General features: G+C 47.4%; 1 protein-coding gene across 4 annotated transcripts in view; it reads left to right on the top strand.

Annotated features, from left to right (window-relative positions):
- The window catches only part of vav2 (vav 2 guanine nucleotide exchange factor), a 230026-nt gene that overhangs the window by 95033 nt on the left and 113251 nt on the right, over positions 1-21742 (top strand). For all 4 annotated transcript variants that reach the window (XR_013499320.1, XM_078226123.1, XM_078226125.1 and 1 more), the window contains exons 3-4: positions 7363-7421; positions 19799-19864. Coding sequence is in view for 3 of the 4 variants with exons in the window: in XM_078226123.1 (XP_078082249.1) it covers positions 7363-7421; positions 19799-19864 (125 nt within the window). In the remaining variant the exon portion in view is untranslated. The remainder of the gene's footprint in view (positions 1-7362; positions 7422-19798; positions 19865-21742) is intronic.

Here is a 21742-nt window from a genome sequence, read left to right as displayed (position 1 = left end):
AAAAGTCACTACCATATCCACTTCCACTACCTCCCCCGGCAACGAGTTCCAGACACCCACTCCTCTCTGTGTAAAAAAAATCTACCTCGTACATCTCCTTTAAACCTTGCCCCTTGCACCTTAAACCTGTGCCCCCTAGTAATTAACTCTTCCACCCTGGGAAAAAGCTTCTGACTCTCCACTCTGTCCATGCCCTTCATAATCTTGTAGACTTCTATCAGGTCTCCCCTCAACCTCCGTCGCTCCAGTGAGAACAAACCAAGTTTCTCCAACCTCTCCTCATAGCTAATGCCCTCCATACCAGGCAACATCCTGGTAAATCTTTTCTATACCCTCTCCAAAGCCTCCACATCTTTCTGGTAGTGTGGCGACCAGAATTGAACACTATTTTCCAAGTGCGACCTCACTAAGGTTCTATAAAGCGTCAACATGACTTGCCAATTTTTAAACTCAACACCCCGGCCGATGAAGGCAAGCATGCCGTATGCCTTCTTGACTACCTGCTCCACCTGCATTGCCACTTTCAGTGACCTGTGTACCTGTACACCCAGATCCCTTTGCCTATCAATACTCTTAAGGGTTCTGCCATTTACTGTATATTTCCTATCTATATTAGACCTTCCAAAATGCATTACCTCACATTTGTCCGGATTAAACTCCACCTGCCATCTCTCCACCCAAGTCTCCAACTGATCTATATCCTGCTGTATCCTCTGATGGTCCTCATCGCTACGCGCAAATCCACCAACCTTTGTGTCATCCGCAAACTTACTAATAAATCCAGTTACATTTTCCTCCAAATCATTTATATATATTACAAACAGCAAAGGTCCCAGCACTGATCCCTGAGGAACACCACTTGTCACAGCCCTCCATTCAGAAACACACCCTTCCACTGCTACCCTTTGCCTTCTGTGACCGAGCCAGTTTTGTGTCCACCTTGCCAGCTCACCTCTGATCCCATGCGACTTCACCTTCTGCACCAGTCTGCCATGAGGGACCTTGTGTCCATGTAGACAACATCTACTGCCCTACCCTCATCAATCATCTTCGTCACTTCCTCGAAAAACTCGATCAAGTTCGTGAGACACGACCTCCCCTTCACAAAACCATGTTGCCTCTCATCTTGCACTTTGTGCAAGTGCAGGAGATCCAAACCTGCCCTTTCCCCTTCTCCCTTTTCACTATCCAAGGCCCCAAACACACTTTGCAAGTGAAGCAGTGATTTATTTGCAATTCAGTATATTGTGTCCACTGCTCACCATGTGGTCTCTATGTTTGGGAGACCAAATGCAGACTGGGTGACACCTCTGTTCAGTCCACAAGACCCCAGATTCCAATAGCTTGTCATTTTCCACCTTGCTTTCATGCTGATCTTGCTGTCTGGCCTTCTGCAGTATTCCAGTGAGTTTCACGAGCTGCAGAAACAACACCGAATGCTTTGACTCAGCGATCTACAGCTTTCTGGACTCAACATTAAACTCAAAAACTTGAGGTCATAACCTCTGCTTCCGTTGTATTTGGTTTTGCTGGGTTGCTGTCGTCCCAATTGTGTTCAGGTGGTTTTTAGGTCATTCATGCCTGGTTTGGACACGACTCTTTATTTCTTTACTATATCTGTGAGCATTTCCTTTGCCGATTGCATCATGAAACCTTTTGTTATTTAATCGCCACTGCCTTTTATTTAAGAAACATTTAGATGAGCATATGGAACACCATGGCAGAACAAGGCTATGAATCAAGTGCTGCAAAATGAGATGAGAATAGATAGGTGCTTGATGCGTGGCACAGACACAATGGACTGAAGGGCAACGTATTGTTTCATGCGAGCTCTACAGACAAAGCATACCGTTCATAGAGAAGGAAAGGAGAGAGTACAGCTGTGGTAACGCTGCAGCTTCTGGGAGTTAATGTCTGTTACAGTTATACGTCAGACAGTCACACTTTACTAGAAAGAAAGTTGTCATGTGACCCAGTCTTAGTTTTACTTTTGGTTTGAGCACGGGCGCGCGCACACACAGCTCTGCTGCCTTCAGGCTCTATACCTGATTATAACCGTTCTCATGCCTAGTCTGAATAAATGAACCTACAACATGTTTCCCCAATCCTTTGTACAATAAGCTATTTTATCATTACAATGTGACTATGTGAAACACTGTTTTTCCCACTGATTTGATTTGCTTTTGGTGAGAGTCCGATGATGCGGAGGAAATCCTGGCGTGAGCTTGACTGGATGAATGCTTTTAATTTCTATTTTCTTCTCCGTCTCATTATTGAGAGAGGCTCAGGCTGCAATGCGAGGTGATTATTTCAACTCGTGCACCCAGGGAATACAGAAATAATCCTTTTGTCAGATGCTAATTCAATTACAGCTTGAATCCATGCAGTGGTTTCCAGTTTACTTGGTCTGTCACTATTTCTGCCTGTGGTTTGCCCATGGCACAGTGCTTGATCCTGGCAATCTGAGCTTTAGCACTTGACTGAGAGGCCATGAGATGTGTCGAGGCAGTGTTTACACTAAGCTGTGGTAATGCTGCAGCTTCTGGGAGTTAATGTGCAGTGAGGAGGGCAGCGTCTGACCTGTGAAGGTCAGCACTGGTGTTTTCAGGGTACAGTGTGAGAGCTTGTTGCACTCAGCTCCACTTAGTGCCACGGAACTTGAGTGAGATTTGGTTTAACAATATTTTTTATGCATTCATGGGACGTGGGTGTCGCAGACTAAGCCAGCATTTATTGCCCCTCCCTAATTGCCCTTGAAAATTCACTACCACAGAAAGCAGTTCAGGCCAATCCATCAAATGTTTTCAAGAAGAAGTTAGATAAAGTTCTTGGGATGAAAGGGATCGAAGGATATGGGACGAGGCAGGATCAGGCGATTAAATTGGATGATCAGCCATGATCATAATGAATGGGAGACCAGGCTCGAAGGGTCGAATGGCCTACTCTTGCTTCTATCTTCTATATTTCTGTTTGCCCTTCTTGATGGTAGCAGTCATGGGTTTTAAAAGGAGCCTTGGTGATTTGCTGTGGTGAATGGTGTCGATGGTACATACAGCTGTCACTGTGAATTGGTGCTAGAGGGAGTGGATCTTTCAGTGGTGGATGTGGTGCCAGTCAAATAGGCTGCTTTGTCCTGGATGGTGTCGAGCTTCTTGAGTGTTGTTGGAGCTGCACCCATTCAGGCAAGTGGTGAGTATTCATCACACTCCTGATGGACAGGCTTTGAGGAGTCAGGAGGTGAGTTACTCTCTGCAGGATTCCCACCTCTTCTAGTCTCAGTATTTATACAGAGTCATGGAGATTTACAGCATGGAAACAGGCCCTTTGGCCCAACTTGTCTATGCCACCCTTTCTTTTTAAACCCCGAAGCTAATTCCACATTTGGCCCATATCCCACTATATCCATCGTACCCATGTAACTATCTAAATGCTTTTTAAAAGACAAAATTGTACCCGCCACTACTACTACCTCTGGCAGCTTGTTCCATACACTCACCACCCTCTGTGTGAAAAAATTGCCCCTCTGGACACTTTTGTATCTCTCCCCTCTCACCTTAAACCTATGCCCTCCAGTTTTAGACTCCCCTACCTTTGTGAAACTATATTGACTATCTAGCTGATCTATGGCCCTCATTATTTTATAGACCTCTATAGGATCACCCCTCAGCCTCCGACACTCCAAAGAAAAAAGTCCCAGTCTATCCAGCCTTTCCTTATAACTCAATCCATCAAGTCCCAGTAGCATCCTAGTAAATCTTTTCTGCACTCTTTCTAGTTTAATACCCTTTCTGTAATAGGGTGACCACAATTGCAAACAGTATTCCAAGTGTGGCCTTACCAATGTCTTGTACAACTTCAACAAGACATTCCAACTCCTGTATTCAATGTTCTGACCGATGAAACCAAGCATGCCGAATACCTTCTTCACCACTCTGTCCACCTGTGACTCCACTTTCAAGGAGCTATGAACATGTACCCCTAGATCTCTTTGCTCTGTAACTCTCCCCAACGCCCTACCATTAACTGAGTAAGTCCTGCCCTGGTTCAATCTACCAAAATGCATCACCTTGCATTTGTCTAAATTAAATTCCATCTGCCATTTGTCAGCCCACTGGCCCAATTGATCAAGATCCCGTTGCAATTGGAGATAACTTTCTTCACTGTCCACTATGTCACCAATCTTAGTGTCATCTGCAAACTTACTAACCATGCCATTCGTGAAGGGCAAGTCGTGCCTCACAAATTTGATTGAATTTTTTGAGGAGGTAATTAAGTGTGTTGATGAAGGTAGGGCAGTTGATGTCATATACATGGATTTTAGTAAGGCGTTTGATAAGGTCCCCCATGGTCGGCTTATGATGCAAGTGAGGAGGTGTGGGATAGAGGGAAAGTTGGCCGATTGGATAGGTAACTGGCTGTCTGATCGAAGACAGGGTGGTGGTGGATGGAAAATTTTCGGACTGGAGGCAGGTTGCTAGCGGAGTGCCGCAGGGATCAGTGCTTGGTCCTCTGCTCTTTGTGATTTTTATTAATGACTTAGAGGAGAGGGTTGAAGGGTGGATCAGTAAATTTGCTGATGACACCAAGATTGGTGGAGTAGTGGATGAGGTGGAGGGCTGTTGTAGGCTGCAAAGAGACATAGATAGGATGCAAAGCTGGGCTGAAAAATGGCAAATGGAGTTTAACCCTGATAAATGTGAGGTGATTCACTTTGGTAGGACAAATTTAAATGTGGATTACAGGGTCAAAGGTAGGGTTCTGAAGACTGTGGAGGAACAGAGAGATCTTGGGGTCCATATCCACAGATCTCTAAAGGTTGCCACTCAAGTGGATAGAGCTGTGAAGAAGGCCTATAGTGTGTTAGCTTTTAGTAACAGGGGGTTGGAGTTTAAGAGCCGTGGGGTTATGCTGCAACTGTACAGGACCTTGGTGAGACCACATTTGGAATATTGTGTGCAGTTCTGGTCACCTCGCTATAAGAAGGATGTGGAAGCGCTGGAAAGAGTGCAGAGGAGATTTACCAGGATGCTGCCTGGTTTGGAGGGTAGGTCTTATGAGGAAAGGTTGAGGGAGCTAGGGCTGTTCTCTCTGGAGCGGAGGAGGCTGAGGGGAGACTTAATAGAGGTGTATAAAATGATGAAGGGGATAGATAGAGTGAACGTTCAAAGACTATTCCCTCGGGTGGATGGAGCTATTACAAGGGGGCATAACTATAGGGTTCATGGTGGGAGATATAGGAAGGATATCAGAGGTAGGTTCTTTACGCAGAGAGTGGTTGGGGTGTGGAATGGACTGCCTGCAGTGATAGTGGAGTCAGACACTTTAGGAACATTTAAGCGGTTATTGGATAGGCACATGGAGCACACCAGGATGATAGGGAGTGGGATAGCTTGATTTTGGTTTCAGATAAAGCTCGGCACAACATCGTGGGCCGAAGGGCCTGTTCTGTGCTGTACTGTTCTATGTTCTATGTTCTAATATCTCCTTGCATTGCCCGTTATCAAATGTTGTTTCAGAATTCTCTTGTGCAGGCCTTCAACATGTTAGCACTATTATGACGAAGGGTCATCCAGACTAGAAACATTGGCTCTATTCTCTCTCCACAAAGGCTGCCAGACTTGCTGAGGTTTTCCAGCATTTTCTGTTTTTCCTTCAGATTCCAGCATCCGCAGTATTTTGCTTTTATATAAATACACATTATTGTGCTGTGGAAGAACCAGGGGAGACAGTCTAAGAATCAGGGGACAGAGAGGCAGAGAAACTTTTTCTCTCAGGATATCGTTCGTCAGTGGAGGATGGGTCATTGAATTTCTTCAATCCCTACAGTACAGAAGGAGGCCATTCTATGACCCTCCAAATGATCACTCTTCACAGGCCCACTTCCCTGTCCTACCTCCGTAATCCTGCCCTTTTGCCATGGCTAATCTACCTAACCTACACATCTTGGGACACTAAGGGGCAATTTATCATGGCCAATCTAACTAACCTGTACATCTTTGGATTGTGGGAGGAAACCGGAGCACGCAGAGGAAACCCACGCAGACACTGGGAGAACGTGCAAACTCCACGCAGACAGTGACCTGAGGTTGAAATTCAATCTGGGTCCCTGGTGATAGCAGGTAGCAGTGCTAATCACTGTGCCACTGTGGTTAAGTTAGATTTTTGATCGACAAGGGGAGTCAAGGGTTATGGGGGACAGATTGGAAAATGGAGTTGGGATCACAATCTGATCAGCCATGATCTTATTGAATGGAGGAGCAGGCTTGAAGGGCTGAATGGCCGACTTTTGCTGCTAAGTCCTATGTTCCTAAGAATTTGCAGTTACAAAGTACTCATAACATCACCCAAGACCCATGTCAAAATGGATGTTTAGTTAAAGAGGAGATAGTCAAATGGTTGTCCATTGGCTGAACTGGATGATGGGTTTGGAGAGCTCTGAAGGAGAGGGAATACATTCAGGAACATGGCTCAGAGCCAGAAAGGACATTGCGAGGGGCAAGGAGCAGAGCAGCAATGTGTTGTTTCAGGTTGTTGCAACTCCACACACTTTAGAATCACACTCTTGTTGGATACAAGCGTTCAGAGATGGGATTGCCTGAGTGAGAGAGACAGATTATGGAAGTACTTGGGTTTGTAATGTGTTATAGAGAGCAACACACAGTCACAGAGACACAGATAGTCACAGAGAGAGATGGACTGAGTGTGCCAGACAGACATAGACAGAGAAAGAGAGGGATGAATACCGTGGGAAAGACAGAGATAGAAAGAGAGAGGTAGCTACAGCTGGACAGAGAGGCAGGCTGTGGGCTTGTGTTCAGGCTTTCAGTTGTTAGTTGTGAATATAGCAGATGGGAAAGTGGCTGAATATCCAAAACCGTCCAATCAGATCACAAGCAGCCGGCTCACTTTTACATTGTTGCAGAAGCGGGAGCAGTGTAAGAATTGGGTGACTGGCAACCAATGGTGAAAGACCAGCGGGAGCTGGTTGGATGCGAGTGTTCACGTAATGAAATCTCCAAGGCCAATCAGAGCGGGCAACCCCTCCAGGCAGTCATTGGGTTCTTGGTACTGACTAGGAGACCCTTATTGCCCCCACACTTGATGTGTCGCATGAGAGTGTTGCTGATCAGGTCTGACACATTGTATGTTGTCAGGAAATAAAGCTGCAGCTGGAGGCCAGGCACCCGGCCAGGGCAAGGGGTCTCGCTGAGGCTGTGGGCCCACATCAGCCCGAGCATTCCCTTGAAGTTGTGGGTCCCGCTGCAACCACATGTTCCACTTAGGGTCTTGCCTGCTGTCAGGGAAGGTCTTTTGGATACTGGTCTTTGTTGTTACTTTAACTCCTCTGTCTCTTTGTTGTAGGTTATCTCCGCTATCTCCAGAATCTCCCATCATGCTGCTGTCCAGAGCAAAGGCATCAGGTAACCATGGCAATGCATTAAGCTTGGTGCGTGCGTGTGATAATTGTCTGTTTATGGGTCCTTCTGCCTGTGTGAGGGTTATGGGTTTAAAGGGCTGAACTTTCATGTGTGAGGCAGTGCATGTGTGTATCTCTGTCTCTCGGTGTGGGCACAGTAAGAAGTCTAACAACACCAGGTTAAAGTCCAAAAGGTTTATTTGGTAGCAAAAGCCACAAGCTTTCGGAACAGGTTGTTCCTTCGTCAGGTGAGTGGGAATTCTGATCACAAACAGGGCACAAAGACACAAACTCAATTTACATGAATAATGATTGGAATGCGAGTCTTTACAGCTAATCAAGTCTGAAAGATACTGACAATGTGGGTGGAGGGAGCATTAAGCACTGGTTAAAGAGATGTGTACTGTCTCCAGACAGGACAGCCAGTGAGATTTTGCACATCCAGGCAGGTTGTGGGGATTACAGATAGTGTGACATGAACCCAATATCCCGGTTGAGGCCGTCCTCGTGTGTGCGGAACTTGGCTGTCAGTTTCTGCTCAGCGACTCTGCGCTGTCGTGTGTCGGGAAGGCCGCCTTGGAGAACGCTTACCCGGAGATCAGAGGCTGAATGCCCGTGACCGCTGAAGTGCTCCCCAACAGGAAGAGAACACTCTTGCCTGGTGATTGTCAAGCGGTGTTCATTCATCCGTTGTCGTAGCGTCTGCATGGTTTCCCCAATGTACCATGCCTCGGGACATCCTTTCCTGCAGCGTATCAGGTAGACAACATTGGCCGAGTTGCAAGAGTATGTAACGTGTACCTGGTGGATGGTGTTCTCGCGTGAAATGATGGCATCCGTGTCGATGAGCCGGCATGTCTTGCAGAGGTTGCTGTGGCAGGGTTGTGTGGTGTCGTGAACACTGTTCTCCTGAAGGCTGGGTAGTTTGCTGCGGACAATGATCTGTTTGAGGTTGTGCGGTTGTTTGAAGGCAAGAAGTGGGGGTGTGGGGATGGCCTTGGCGAGATGTTTGTCTTCATCAATGACATGTTGACATGTTGGGCGGCACGGTGGCACAGTGGTTAGCACTGCTGCTTCACAGCTCCAGGGGCCTGGGTTCGATTCCCAGCTTGGGTCACTGTCTGTGTGGAGTTTGCACATTCTCCTCATGTCTGTGTGGGTTTCCTCCGAGTGCTCCGGTTTCCTCCCACACTCCAAAGATGTGCTGGTTAGGTTGATTGGCCATGCTAAAATTGCCCCTTATGTCCTGAGATGCGTAGGTTAGAGGGATTAGCGGGTAAATGTGTAGGGATATGGGGGTAGGACCTGGGTGGGATTGTGGTCGGTGCAGACTCGATGGGCCAGATGGCCTCTTTCTGCACTGTAGGGTTTCTATGATTCTATGTTGAAAGCTCCGGAGGAGATGTCATAGCTTCTCCGCTCCGGGGAAGTACTGGACGACGAAGGGTACTCTGTCCACTGTGTCCCGTGTTTGTCTTCTGAGGAGGTCAGTGCGGTTTTTCGCTGTGGCGCGTCGGAACTGTCGATCGATGAGTCGAGCGCCATATCCTGTTCTTATGAGGGCATCTTTCAGCGTCTGGAGGTGTCTGTTGCAATCCTCCTCATCTGAGCAGATCCTGTGGATACGGAGGGCTTGTCTGTAGGGGATGGCTTCTTTAACGTGTTTAGGGTGGAAGCTGGAGAAGTGGAGCATTGTGAGGTTATCCGTGGGCTTGCAGTACAGTGAGGTGCTGAGGTGACCGTCCTTAATGGAGGTGCGTGTGTCCAAGAATGCAACCGATTCCGGAGAGTAGTCCATGGTGAGTCTGATGGTGGGATGGAACTTGTTGATGTCATCATATAGTTGTTTCAGTGATTGTTCACCATGAGTCCAAAGGAAGAAAATATCATCAATGTATCTAGTGTACAGCATCGGTTGAAGGTCCTGTGCGGTGAAGAAATCTTGTTCGAACCTGTGCATGAAGATGTTGGCATATTGAGTTGCGAATTTGGTCCCCATGGCTGTTCCGTGTGTCTGGATGAAGAACTGGTTGTTGAAGGTGAAGACATTGCGGTCCAGGATGAAGCGGATGAGTTGTAAAATTGCATCTGGAAACTGGCAGTTGTTGGCGTTGAGTACTGAGGCAGTTGCAGCAATGCCATCATCGTGGGGGATGCTGGTGTAGAGTGCCGAGACATCCGTTGTGACGAGGAGTGCTCCTGGTTCAACTGCTCCCTGTGTGCTGAGTTTCTTTAGGAAGTCCGTAGTGTCGCGACAAAAGCTGTTTCGATGTGGGGACAGCAACGTGTGAGGGGGTATGACCGTAAACACCTGTGGAGATCTCACTGAAGGCACTGTGTAAATGCAGCCTGATACTGTGTTTATGAAGTATTGTATCCAGGGCCACCAGACCCTTCCTGTACAGGACATGAGCTCGCTTTTTCTTCACAGATGCTGCCAGACTTTTCCCAGCATTTTTTATTTTTGTTTCAGGTTTCCAGCTTCTGCAGGATTTTGTTTGAGCCGATAATCCAGATGTGGCCCAAGCAGAGGTTACACATCTGGAGCATCATTTCTAACCTTTGTATTCCAAACTTCTTTGATAAAGACCAACAATGCATTGACCTTTCCTGTACCAGTCCACTAACTTCAGCTTATTCTGTACTTTGATTCTTTATCTCGGTTTTCCCCAGTTCCTTCATTCCCCTCATTTGAAAAATACTCTGATTACCTGGAGCCTGCACCGGATTCCTCCCTCTTCCTCAAGCTGAACTGCAGTTGTCGCAATTTCTCCCACTCACTGAATCTGTCAATGATCCTTTGCAACTTTTTGCCTCCACCTCTGGTATTCCTGTCCCTTCTAAAGTATTGTCAAACTTGGAGAGAGGAGACTCTGTTCCTTCATCGAAGTCTCTGATAAATGTAGTGAAAATATCAGTCCTGGGGAAAACAGTGGTGTCATGGTTCAGGTCAGAAACTCCAAAGTGTTTATGAAGCCCGCCTGAATCACAAGTTTTACATCTTGAAGCTTGCTAGGATAAGCATGAGATGTTTCACTTCAGGTATGATTCAAGTGAGCCACCCCGAGGGAGCTTTTATCAAACAAAGTTTATTTACGAACACAGTTCACATGTATGGTAAGAAAATTAGCAAGAACTTTTATCAATTACAAACAAGAAACAAAACAACAACAACTTAATGAATATCTCTAATGATGTTCCACTTGAAACCAAAACTCAATAAATAAAACCCTTTAAACAGATTTATCGCTGCACAGGCTGAAGCTCTCATGATACTTGGAACCTGTTCCCTGGGTTGACTGCTGATTTCAAATGATCTTGAAAACTCAGAGCAGCTTGCGGTCTTCAACTCCCCCAAAAACACCAAAATGTAGGCTCTTTACTGCAGCATGACAATAAGTTGTGCATTCAGCGAAATGGTAAAACTTTCAAAGCAAAACAGAGCAAGAAAGAGACTTCTTTTCCAGCTTGCTTCTAAGTCTGCCTCTGGCACTGCAGCCAAAACCAAACTAATAACAACCCTTGTCACCTGACTGACAGTTATTTTTTTCTCCTTCCCGCCAATGACATCACTTGAGGCTGTGAGCATGATTTTCTTTTAAAACTTTCTTAAAGGGACACTAACATCAGACTGGTCACTTCCGCCAATCAGAAAACATTGCCATTATCCCCAATTTCAGTCTCCCACTTACCAACCCAACTTCCAACTTCCTGCATCCTCAGTTTTACCAAACATTTCTTGTGTGGAACTGGATCGAAAGTCTTATGGAAATCCATCTCGAACCCAGCCACAGACTCTTCATTAGTGACTCACTCAAAATATTCAATTAACTCACACTTGGCACATCTTGAACAAATCCAGACTGGCTCCCTGATCAGCTCATGTTTGTTTAAGGATAGAGTGATGCAGGTGACAGAATACGGAACCGCCTAAACACTGATTGACAGAGGCCCAGAGTTAAACCACTGATGAGGGATTCCCCTTTCGCACAGCTGTCTGGCACCATTTAAAGTTAATGCCTTGTGAGACTGAATTCCTTCAGCAGCGATTTCCACCTGTCACAAAAGATCAGCCCATATAGATGTCATTGACAAAAGCTGCTTGTAACATGTCGACACAGTTACACACTGTGAAATACAGCAGGTTTCACAGAGCCTGAAACAGTTCGGGGGAAGCATGTGTGACAATAAAATGTGCTTATTTACTGAAAATATCAAGAGGAAGGGGAATGAATATGTGTCGATGGCATTATCGGCAATGCAGCACTTAGACTGTCAGGGTCAGTGCTGAGGGAGTGCCGCACTGTCAGAGGGTCAGTACTGAGGGAGTGCCGCACTGTCAGAGGGTCAGTACTGAGGGAGTGCCGCACTGTCAGAGGGTCAGTGCTGAGGGAGTGCCGCACTGTCAGAGTGTCAGTGCTGAGGGAGTGCCGCACTGTCAGAGGGTCAGTACTGAGGGAGTGCCGCACTGTCAGAGGGTCAGTGCTGAGGGAGTGCCGCACTGTCAGAGGGTCAGTACTGAGGGAGTGCCGCACTGTCAGAGGGTCAGTGCTGAGGGAGTGCCGCACTGTCAGAGGGTCAGTACTGAGGGAGTGCCGCACTGTCAGAGGGTCAGTACTGAGGGAGTGCCGCACTGTCAGAGGGTCAGTGCTGAGGGAGTGCCGCACTGTCAGAAGGTCAGTGCTGTGGGAGTGCCGCACTGTCAGAGGGTCAGTACTGAGGGAGTGCCGCACTGTCAGAGGGTCAGTGCTGAGGGAGTGCCGCACTGTCAGAGGGTCAGTACTCAGGGAGTGCCGCACTGTCAGAGGGTCAGTGCTGAGGGAGTGCCGCACTGTCAGAGGGTCAGTGCTGAGGGAGTGCCGCACTGTCAGAGGGTCAGTACTGAGGGAGTGCTGCACTGTCAGAGGGTCAGTGCTGAGGGAGTGCCGCACTGTCAGAAGGTCAGTGCTGAGGGAGTGCCGCACTGTCAGAGGGTCAGTACTGAGGGAGTGCCGCACTGTCAGAGGGTCAGTGCTGAGGGAGTGCCGCACTGTCAGAGGGTCAGTACTGAGGGAGTGCCGCACTGTCAGAGGGTCAGTGCTGAGGGAGTGCCGCACTGTCAGAGGGTCAAAGAACAAAGAAAATTACAGCTCAGGAACAGGGCCTTCAGCCCTACAAGTCTGCACCGACCATGCTGCCCGACTGAACTAAAACCCCCTACCCTTCCGGGTAGGGGGTTTTGGTTCAGTCGGGCAGCATGGTCGGGGACCATATCCCTCTATTCCCATCCTATTCATGCACTTGTCAAGACGCGCCTTAAAAGTCACTATTGTATCTGCCTCCACTACCTTCCCGGGCAACGAGTTCCAGGCACCCACCACCCTCTGTGTAAAAAAAAACCTGCCTTGTGCATCTCCTTTAAACCTTAAACCTGTGCTCCCTCGTAATTGACTCTTCCACCCTGGGGAAAAAGCTTCCGACTATCCACTCTGTCCATGCCTCTCATAATCTTGTAGACTTCTATCAGGTCTCCCCTCAACCTCCGTCGCTCCAGTGAGAACAAACCAAGTTTCTCCAACCTCTCCTCATAGCTAATGCCCTCCATACCAGGCAACATCCTGGTAAATCTTTTCTGTACCCTCTCCAAAGCCTCCACATCCTTCTGGTAGTGTGCCGACCAGAATTGAACACTATATTCCAAGTGCAGCCTAACTAAGGTTCTACAAAGCTGCAACATGACTTGCCAATTTTTAAACTCAATGCCCTCTTGCTCTTTATATATAAAGCCTTGGAATTTTCTTTAATCCTGCTGGCCAATGACTTTTTGTGACCCCTTTTAGCCCTCCTAACTCCTTGCTTAAGTTTCTTCCTAATTTCCTTGTATTCCACACTTGCTTTGTATGTTCCCAGCCTCCTAGCTTTGACAAATGCTTTCTTTTTCTCTTTGACTAGGCTCACAATATCTCTCGTTATCCAAGATTCCCTAAACTTGCCATACTTATCCTTCATCCTTACAGGAATGCGCCGGTCCTGAATCCCTATCAACTTACACTTGAAAGCCTCCCACATGCCAGATGTTGATTTGCCCTCAAACAGCTGCCCCCAATCTTTCTGCCTAATATTGTGGGAATTAGCCTTCCCCTAATTTAGCACTTGAGAACTACACTTATCTTTATCCATCTGTACCTTAAAGCTTACAGAATTTGGGACGGCAATGGCCTCGTGGTATTGTCGCTAGACTATTAATCCAGAAACTCAGCTAATGTTCTAGGGACCCGGGTTCGAATCCCACCACAGCAGATGGTGGAATTTGAATTCAATAAAAAATATCTGGAATTAAGAATCTACTGATGACCATGAAACCATTGTCGATTGTCGGAAAAACGCATCTGGTTCATTAATGTCCTTTAGGAAAGTAAATTTGCTGTCCTTACCCGGTCTGGCCTACATGTGACTCCAGAGCCACAATAATGTTGTTGACTCTCAACTGCCCTCGGGCAACTAGGATGGGCAATAAAAGCGACGCCCATGTCCCATGAATGAATATGAATATTAAAAAGAAATTGTGGTCACTGTTCCTGAACTGCTCCCCTACTGAAACATCAACCACCTGGCCGGGCTCATTCCCCAATACCAGGTCCAATATGGCCCCTTCCCTAGTTGGACTATCTACATACTGTTTCAAGAAGCCCTCCTGGATGCTCCTTACAAACTCTGCCCCATCCACGCCCCTAGCACTAAGTGAGTCCCAGTCAATATAGAGGAAGTTAAAATCTCCCACCACACCAACCCTGTTACTTTTACACCTTATCTGTTCCTCTATCTCCCACTCGCTGTTGGGAGGCCTATAGTAAACCCAAACACCTTCCCTATTTCTGAGCTCTACCCATATTGCCTCTCTGTATGAGCCCTCCGAGGTGTCCTCCCGGAGTACAGCTGTGATATTCTCCTTAACCAGTAGTGCAACTCCCCCACCCCTTTTACATCCCCTTCTATCCCACCTGAAGCAACTGTATCCTGGAATGTTAAGCTGCCAATCCTGTCCTTCCCTTAACCAAAGTTTCTGTAATGGCAACAACATCATAGTTCCTCGTACTAATCCAAACTCTAAGTTCACCTCCGTTACCTGTCACACTTCTCGCACTGAAGCAAATGCACTTCAGTCCACTGGACCCTCTTTGATCAGCAAACACACCCTGTCTACTCTTCTTCTGAGTCTAACTGGCCCTGCTCTCTAATGCCCCTTCAGCTAATTCACCTTTGCTTTGGTTCTCACCCTCCTGCCAAACTAGTTTAAATCCTCCCGTGTGACACTAGCAAACCTCCCGACCGGAATATTTATGCCCCTCTAGTTTGGATGCAACCCGTCCTTCTTGTACAGATCCTACCTGCTCCGGAAGAGACCCCAATGGTCCAGATATCTGAAACCCTCCCTCCTACACCAGCTGTTTAGCCACGTGTTAAGCTGCACTATCTTCCTATTCCTGGCCTCATTGACACGTGGCACAGGGAGTAATCCTGAGAATACAATCCTAGAGGTCCTGCTTTTTAACTTTCTACCTAACTCCCTAAACTGCTGCTACAGGACCTCATCGCTTTTCCTGCCTATGTCGTTAGTACCAATATGTACCACGACCTCTTCCTTCAGAATGCTTTCTGCCCATTCAGAGACATCCTGGACGCAGGGAAGCAACAGACCATCCTAGAGTCTCTTTCACATGAACAGAAGCGTCTATCTGCACCCCTAACTATAGAGTCCCCGATAACTATTGCCCTAGTGCTCTTTGTCCTTCCTTGCTTATCAGAGCCAGCCGTAGTGCCACTGCTCTGGTTGCTGCTACTGGTATCCCCTGATAGGCTGGCAGAAGTCGGGAACCCTGGATGACTCGGGATATTGAGGCCCTGGTCAAGAAGAAGAAAGAGGCACATGACATGCATAGGCAGCTGGGATCACGTGAATCCCTTGAAGAGTATAGGGGGTGTAGGAGTAGAGTTAAGAGAGAAATCAGGAGGGCAAAAAGGGGACACGAGATTGTTTTTGCAGATAAGGCAAAGGAGAATCCAAAGAGCTTCTACAAATACATAAAGGGCAAAAGAGTAACAAGGGAGAGAGTAGGGCCTCTTAAGGATGAACAAGGTCATCTATGTGCAGATCCACAAGAGATGGGTGGGATCCTAAATGAATATTTGTCATCAGTATTTACTGTTGAAAAAAGCATGGATGTTAGGGAACTTGGGGAATTAAATAGTGATGTCTTGAAGAGTGTACATATTACAGAGGAGGAGGTGCTGGAAGTCTTAAAGCGCATCAAGATAGATAAATCCCCGGGACCTGATGAAGTGTATCCCAGGATATTGTGGGAGGCTACGGAGGAAATTGCGGGTCCCCTAGCCGAGATATTTGAATCATCGATAGTCACGGGTGAGGTGCCTGAAGATTGGAGAATGGCAAATGTTGTGCCTTTGTTTAAAAAGGGCTGCAGGGAAAAGCCTGGGAACTATAGGCCAGTGAGCCTCACATCTGTGGTGGGTAAACTGTTGGAAGGTATTTTGATAGACAGGATCTACAGGCATTTAGAGATGCAAGGACTGATTAGGGACAGTCAGCATGGCTTTGTGAGTGGAAAATCATGTTTCTCAAATTTGATTGCGTTTTTTGAAAGGGTAACCAAGAAGGTAGATGAGGGCAGTGCAGTTGATGTTGTCTACATGGACTTTAGCAAAGCTTTTGACAAGGTACCACATGGTAGGTTGTTGCATAAGGTTAAATCTCACGGGATTCAGGGTGAGGTATCTAAATGGATACAAAATTGACTTCTTGACAGAAGCCAGAGGGTGGTTGTAGAGGGTTGTTTTTCAAACTGGAGGCCTGTGGCCAGCGGTGTGCCTCAGGGATCAGTGCAGGGTCCACTGTTATTTGTCATTTATATCAATGATTTGGATGAGAATATAGGAGGCATGGTTAGTAAGTTTGCAGATGACACCAAGATTGGTGGCATAGTGGACAGTGAAGAAAGTTATCTCCAATTGCAATGGGATCTTGATCAATTGGGCCAGTGGGCTGAAGAATGGCAGATGGAGTTTAATTTAGACAAATGCAAGGTGATGCATTTGGTAGGTTGAACCAGGCAGGACTTACTCAGATAATGGTAAAGCGTTGGGGAGAGTTACAGAGCAAAGAGATCGCGGGGTACATGTTCATAGCTCCTTGAAAGTGGAGTCACAGGCGGACAGAGTGGTGAAGAAGGCATTCGGCATGCTTGGTTTCATCGGTCAGATCACTGAATATAGAAGTTGGAATGTCTTGTTGAAGTTGTACAAGACATTGGTAAGGCCACACTTGGAATACTATGTACAGTTCTGGTCACCCTATTATAGAAAGGATATTATTAAACTAGAAAGAGTGCAGAAAAGATTTACTAGGATGCTACTGGGACTTGATGGATTGAGTTATAAGGAGAGGCTGGATAGACTGGGACTTTTTTCTCTGGAGTGTAGGAGGCTGAGGGGTGATCTTATAGAGGTCTATAAAATAACGAGGGGCACAGATCAGCGAGATAGTCAATATCTTTTCCCAAAGGTAGGGGAGTCTAAAACTAGAGGGCATAGGTTTAAGGTGAGAGGGGAGAGATACAAAAGTGTCCAGAGGGGCAATTTTTTCACACAGAGGGTGGTGAGTGTCTGGGACAAGCTGCCAGAGGTAGTAGTAGAGGCGGGTACAATTTTATCTTTTGAAAAGAATTTAGATAGTTACATGTGTACGATGGATATAGAGGGATATGGGCCAAATGTGGGCAATTGGGATTAGCTTAGGGGTTTAAAAAAGGGCGGCATGGACAAGTTGGGCCGAAGGGCCTGTTTCCATGCTGTAAACCTCTATGACTATGAATCCTCGAAAAGCCAGACAATGCTGATCATTTGAGCGACTCGCTGTCTTTCGTGAAGAATCTTCAACCTTCCAGTGAAAGATCTGCTTTCAGAAGCTGAGGAAGTTAAACTAATCAGCAGCAAGTTCCTTTCTTTCACAGAGACACTCGATCCAGGGCAGATATTGGAGGTCTGAATCTCTCCGGTCTTCTTGGAGTGAGGGCTGAGTGGAGGATACAGAAAGCACTGCAGCAGAGTGACCATCCCCATGACGACCTGCTGGACCTGAATTGGCTTTTCCTGAAAAGTGTTGAGGAACATTCCCTTGCTGCACTGAGTGACCTCTTGGGGATTGAGATCCTGGAAAATGATTAATCCTTCCCATTGATGGATTCACCTCATGACATCTTTGCTGTCTTTTTGAAGGATTGGTTGTGCTTTTAGTGGCTGAACAACATTCAGATCTGAATTCCACTGAATCTACCAACACGTTGCCAATCCACCTAACCTGCACATCTTTGGAGTGTGGGAGGAAACCGGAGCATCCAGAGGAAACCCACACAGACACATAAAGAACATGCAAACTCCACACAGTCACCGAGGCCGGAATTGAACCTGGCTCCCTGGCACTGTGAGGCAGCAGTGTTAACCACTGCTGCCCTTTGTAGGATCACACTGCTGAAGAGCTGGCACCTTGCCATGGGGAAAGTCAATTAGCATCTACATTTCTGTCCCAGCACAAAGTTGTCTTCCCTCCAGGCTGCAGGTCAGCACAGAGGCTGTGACTCAGTCTGAAGCTGCAGAATTCTGTACAGCAATCTGGTCTCCGTCGCTTACAGGAAATCCATCTCATTGCAGAAGGTGAGGCTGTCTTGTCTCCTTATTCTCAGCACGTCTTCCCACTGCCCAGAGTGGGGTGACCTCATACAGAGTGGAATGTGGCTCTCTGTGTACCACTGCCCCCAGAAAGTAGACAGTCCTCGCAAAATATCATTGACAAATCACATCTTTTTCTGACAGTCTTCTCAGATATTGGTTACTTTTTCCTCCATTGTCCAAGTTTATTGAAATCTCGGATCTCCAATGCCTTTTCAGTCTTGGGCGTGGCAGTGAAGGGTGGGGTGGCAGAGGGCCCGGAGGGGGGTGCGGGGCTGTGGCAGTCTTCCCTGGAGTTGAAGATCTTTCCTCTTTGGAAGCTTCTAACCAGAGTCCTTTGAGAGGGACCTGAGTTCTTCTCTTCTGGTCCCCGAGTGTCCAAGGGTTCATTGTCTTCAATCTTCTCCCTCGGATTTGTCTTTCCTGGAAAGGATTTTCTCATTCTTACAATTCAGTCATCCTGAAAGTTATGCACTGCCTTGCAGCAATGCTGGTGAAGTTCTCCCATTCTGCAGATTCTGATGTCCCACCGGCTGCTAAAGAAAGCTCTCATGTCTCCAAGATATCAGTTGCGGACAATTCAATCTCGCAAGAGCTGTGCCTTGGTAGATAAAGACATAGCTTCATGTTAAAAAGTAGGAGAGTATTCTTTGGAGGAGGTGTAGTATAAGCGGTGAACTGGTGCGATAGGTTAATGTATGACGTAGATAATAATGATACTATTGACACTAATAATTAATGTGTCAGGAGAGGTTACAGGTAAGGCATGGTTCCAACCTCCCCTCCCCGAATCACACTCTCATGAGGGAGTGAGAGAGGGGGATGGTCTGACACAAGATTGACGGATGTCAGTTAGGTTTAAGGTGAGAGGGGGAGAGAGATACAAAAGGGTCCAGAGGGGCAATTCTTTCACACAGAGGGTGGTGAGTGTCTGGAATGAGCTGCCAGAGGTAGTAGTAGAGGCGGGTACAATTTTGTCTTTAAAAAAGCATTTAAATAGTTACATGGGTACAATGGGTACAGAGGGATATGGGCCAAATGCGGGCAATTGGGACTAGCTTAGTGGTTTAAAAAAAAGTGGCGGCATGGACAAGTTGGGCCGAAGGGCCTGTTTCCATACTGTAAACCTCTGACTCTATGTCAGTAATATGTAATATTACCTTGTGTGAGAGAAAGAGAGAGCGAGGTTGGAATCACACTTAGGAGCATGGTTTAAAGTTTTTAAAGTTTATTTATTAGTCACAAGTAGGCTTACATTAACACTGCAATGAAGTTACTGTGAAAATCCCCTAGTCACCACACTCTGGCACCTGTTCAGGTACACTGAGGGAGAATTTAGCAAGGCCAATGCACCCTAACCAGCATGTCTTTCGGAGTGTGGGAGGAAACCGGAGCACCCAGAGGAAACTCACGCAGACACGGGGAGAACGTGCAAACTCCACACAGACAGAGTTCCAAACTGGGAATCGAACCTCGTTGCCACCCTTTACACAATGTCGTGCTAACAAGCAAGTGTTACGCAGATACCAAAGTATGTCAACAATATAAGGAACAAGTCCCAAACCTAATGCCCAAGATAGAAAGACCCAATCTGGGAGCAGTGAGGATGTGAGGGCAGGTTGTTTGGTGTTTAACCGTGTTGTTCTTTGTCTTTCCCAGGCCCTTTCCTTCAGAGGAGACAGCAGTGGATGATGATGTTTATCGCAGCCTGGAGGAGCTGGCAGAGTGAGTCTCAGCATTTACTTTATCCCCGTTATTACCTGGGCAGTCCTATTTTCCTCTGTTCCTATCAGTGTGAAGTAGAAACGCCACAGGGTATGAGGGTTGAGTGTGTAAGGCTGGATGGGATGCTGAATTGCACTGGTGTAAAGGCTCTGATATGTTGATGCACTCCAGATATGCAAAACATACCAATCAGTGCAGCACATTGGAGGCACACACTTCCTGGCTTTTACGGTCTGTGTGAGATTGGAGGTGGGGTTAGTGTTGGGAACACAACTGAGAAACAGTGCTCATTGCGCCCGTACCCCAGTGAGCGCCAGTGTTAGTGGGACCCGTACCCCAGTGAGAGTCAGTGTGTGTGGGACCCGTACCCCAGTGAGAGTCAGTGTGTGTGGGACCCGTACCCCAATGAGAGTCAGTGTGTGTGGGACCCGTACCCCAGTGAGAGTCAGTGTGTGTGGAACCCGTACCCCAGTGAGAGCCAGTGTGTGTGGGACCCGTACCCCAGTGAGAGTCAGTGTGTGTGTGACCCGTACCCCAGTGAGAGTCAGTGTGTGTGGAACCCGTACCCCAGTGAGAGTCAGTGTGTGTGGACCCATACCCCAGTGAGAGTCAGTGTGTGTGTGACCCGTACCCCAGTGAGAGTCAGTGTGTGTGGAACCCGTACCCCAGTGAGAGTCAGTGTGTGTGTGACCCGTACCCCAGTGAGAGTCAGTGTGTGTGGGACCCGTACCCCAGTGAGAGTCAGTGTGTGTGGGACCCGTACCCCAGTGAGAGTCAGTGTGTGTGGGACCCGTACCCCAGTGAGAGTCAGTGTGTGTGGGACCCGTACCCCAGTGAGAGTCAGTGTGTGTGGGACCCGTACCCCAGTGAGAGTCAGTGTGTGTGGGACCCGTACCCCAGTGAGAGTCAGTGTGTGTGGGACCCGTACCCCAGTGAGAGTCAGTGTGTGTGGGACCCGTACCCCAGTGAGAGTCAGTGTGTGTGGGACAGGTCCTCCAACTCCCCAATGCCTGTGAAACATGAACAAGGCTCAAGTCAGGAGTTGAACGGAATTCTCCCCACTTGCTTGGACGAGTGCAGCTCTCACAGCACTCGAGAAGCTTGACACAATCCTGGACTAAGTAGCCCTGATTGGCTCCCCATATTCCATCTTAAACATCCACTCCCTCCAGCACCGACGCTCAGGAGCAGGCGTGTGAACCATCTACAAGATGGACTGCAGCTACTCACCAAGACTCCTTCAACAACATCATCCAAAACCACAATCTCTACAATGCTGAAGACAGGGGTAACAGATAGCTGGGAACACCACACCTGGGTGCTCCCCTCCAAGTCAATTCCCATCCTGACTTAGAAATATATCACTGTTCCTTCACTATTACTGGGTCAAGATCCTGGAACTCCCTCCCTAACAGCACTGTGGATGTACTGACACCAAATGTTTTAAGGAGGCGGCTTACCACCACTTTCTGATGGGAATCAGGGGTGGGCAATAAATGCTGGCCTTGTCAGCGACACCCACATCCTATGAAAGTCCATAAGGAATAGGAACAGCAGTAGGCCATTCAATAGGATCGTGGCTGATCCGACATTCTTCACGCCAACTTTCCTGCCCTTTCCCCGTAACCCTGGATTCCCTTCCTGATCAAAAATCTATCTATCTCAGCCTTAAATATACACACGGACTCCACCCCACAGCTCACTGCGAAAAGGAGTTTCAAAGACTCACAACCCTCTCGGGGAAGAAATTCTTCCTCGTCTCAGTCTTAAATTGGTCCCCCTTTATTCTGAGACTATATCCCCCTGGTCTTAAACTCTTCCATGAGGAGACACGTCCTCTCAGCATTTACCCTGTCGAATTCCTTAATAATCTGAAAT

This window comes from Mustelus asterias, chromosome 13 (genome assembly GCF_964213995.1).
Source record: "Mustelus asterias chromosome 13, sMusAst1.hap1.1, whole genome shotgun sequence".
Lineage (NCBI taxonomy): Eukaryota > Metazoa > Chordata > Chondrichthyes > Carcharhiniformes > Triakidae > Mustelus > Mustelus asterias.
This window is presented reverse-complemented; position numbering and strand designations above follow the sequence as displayed.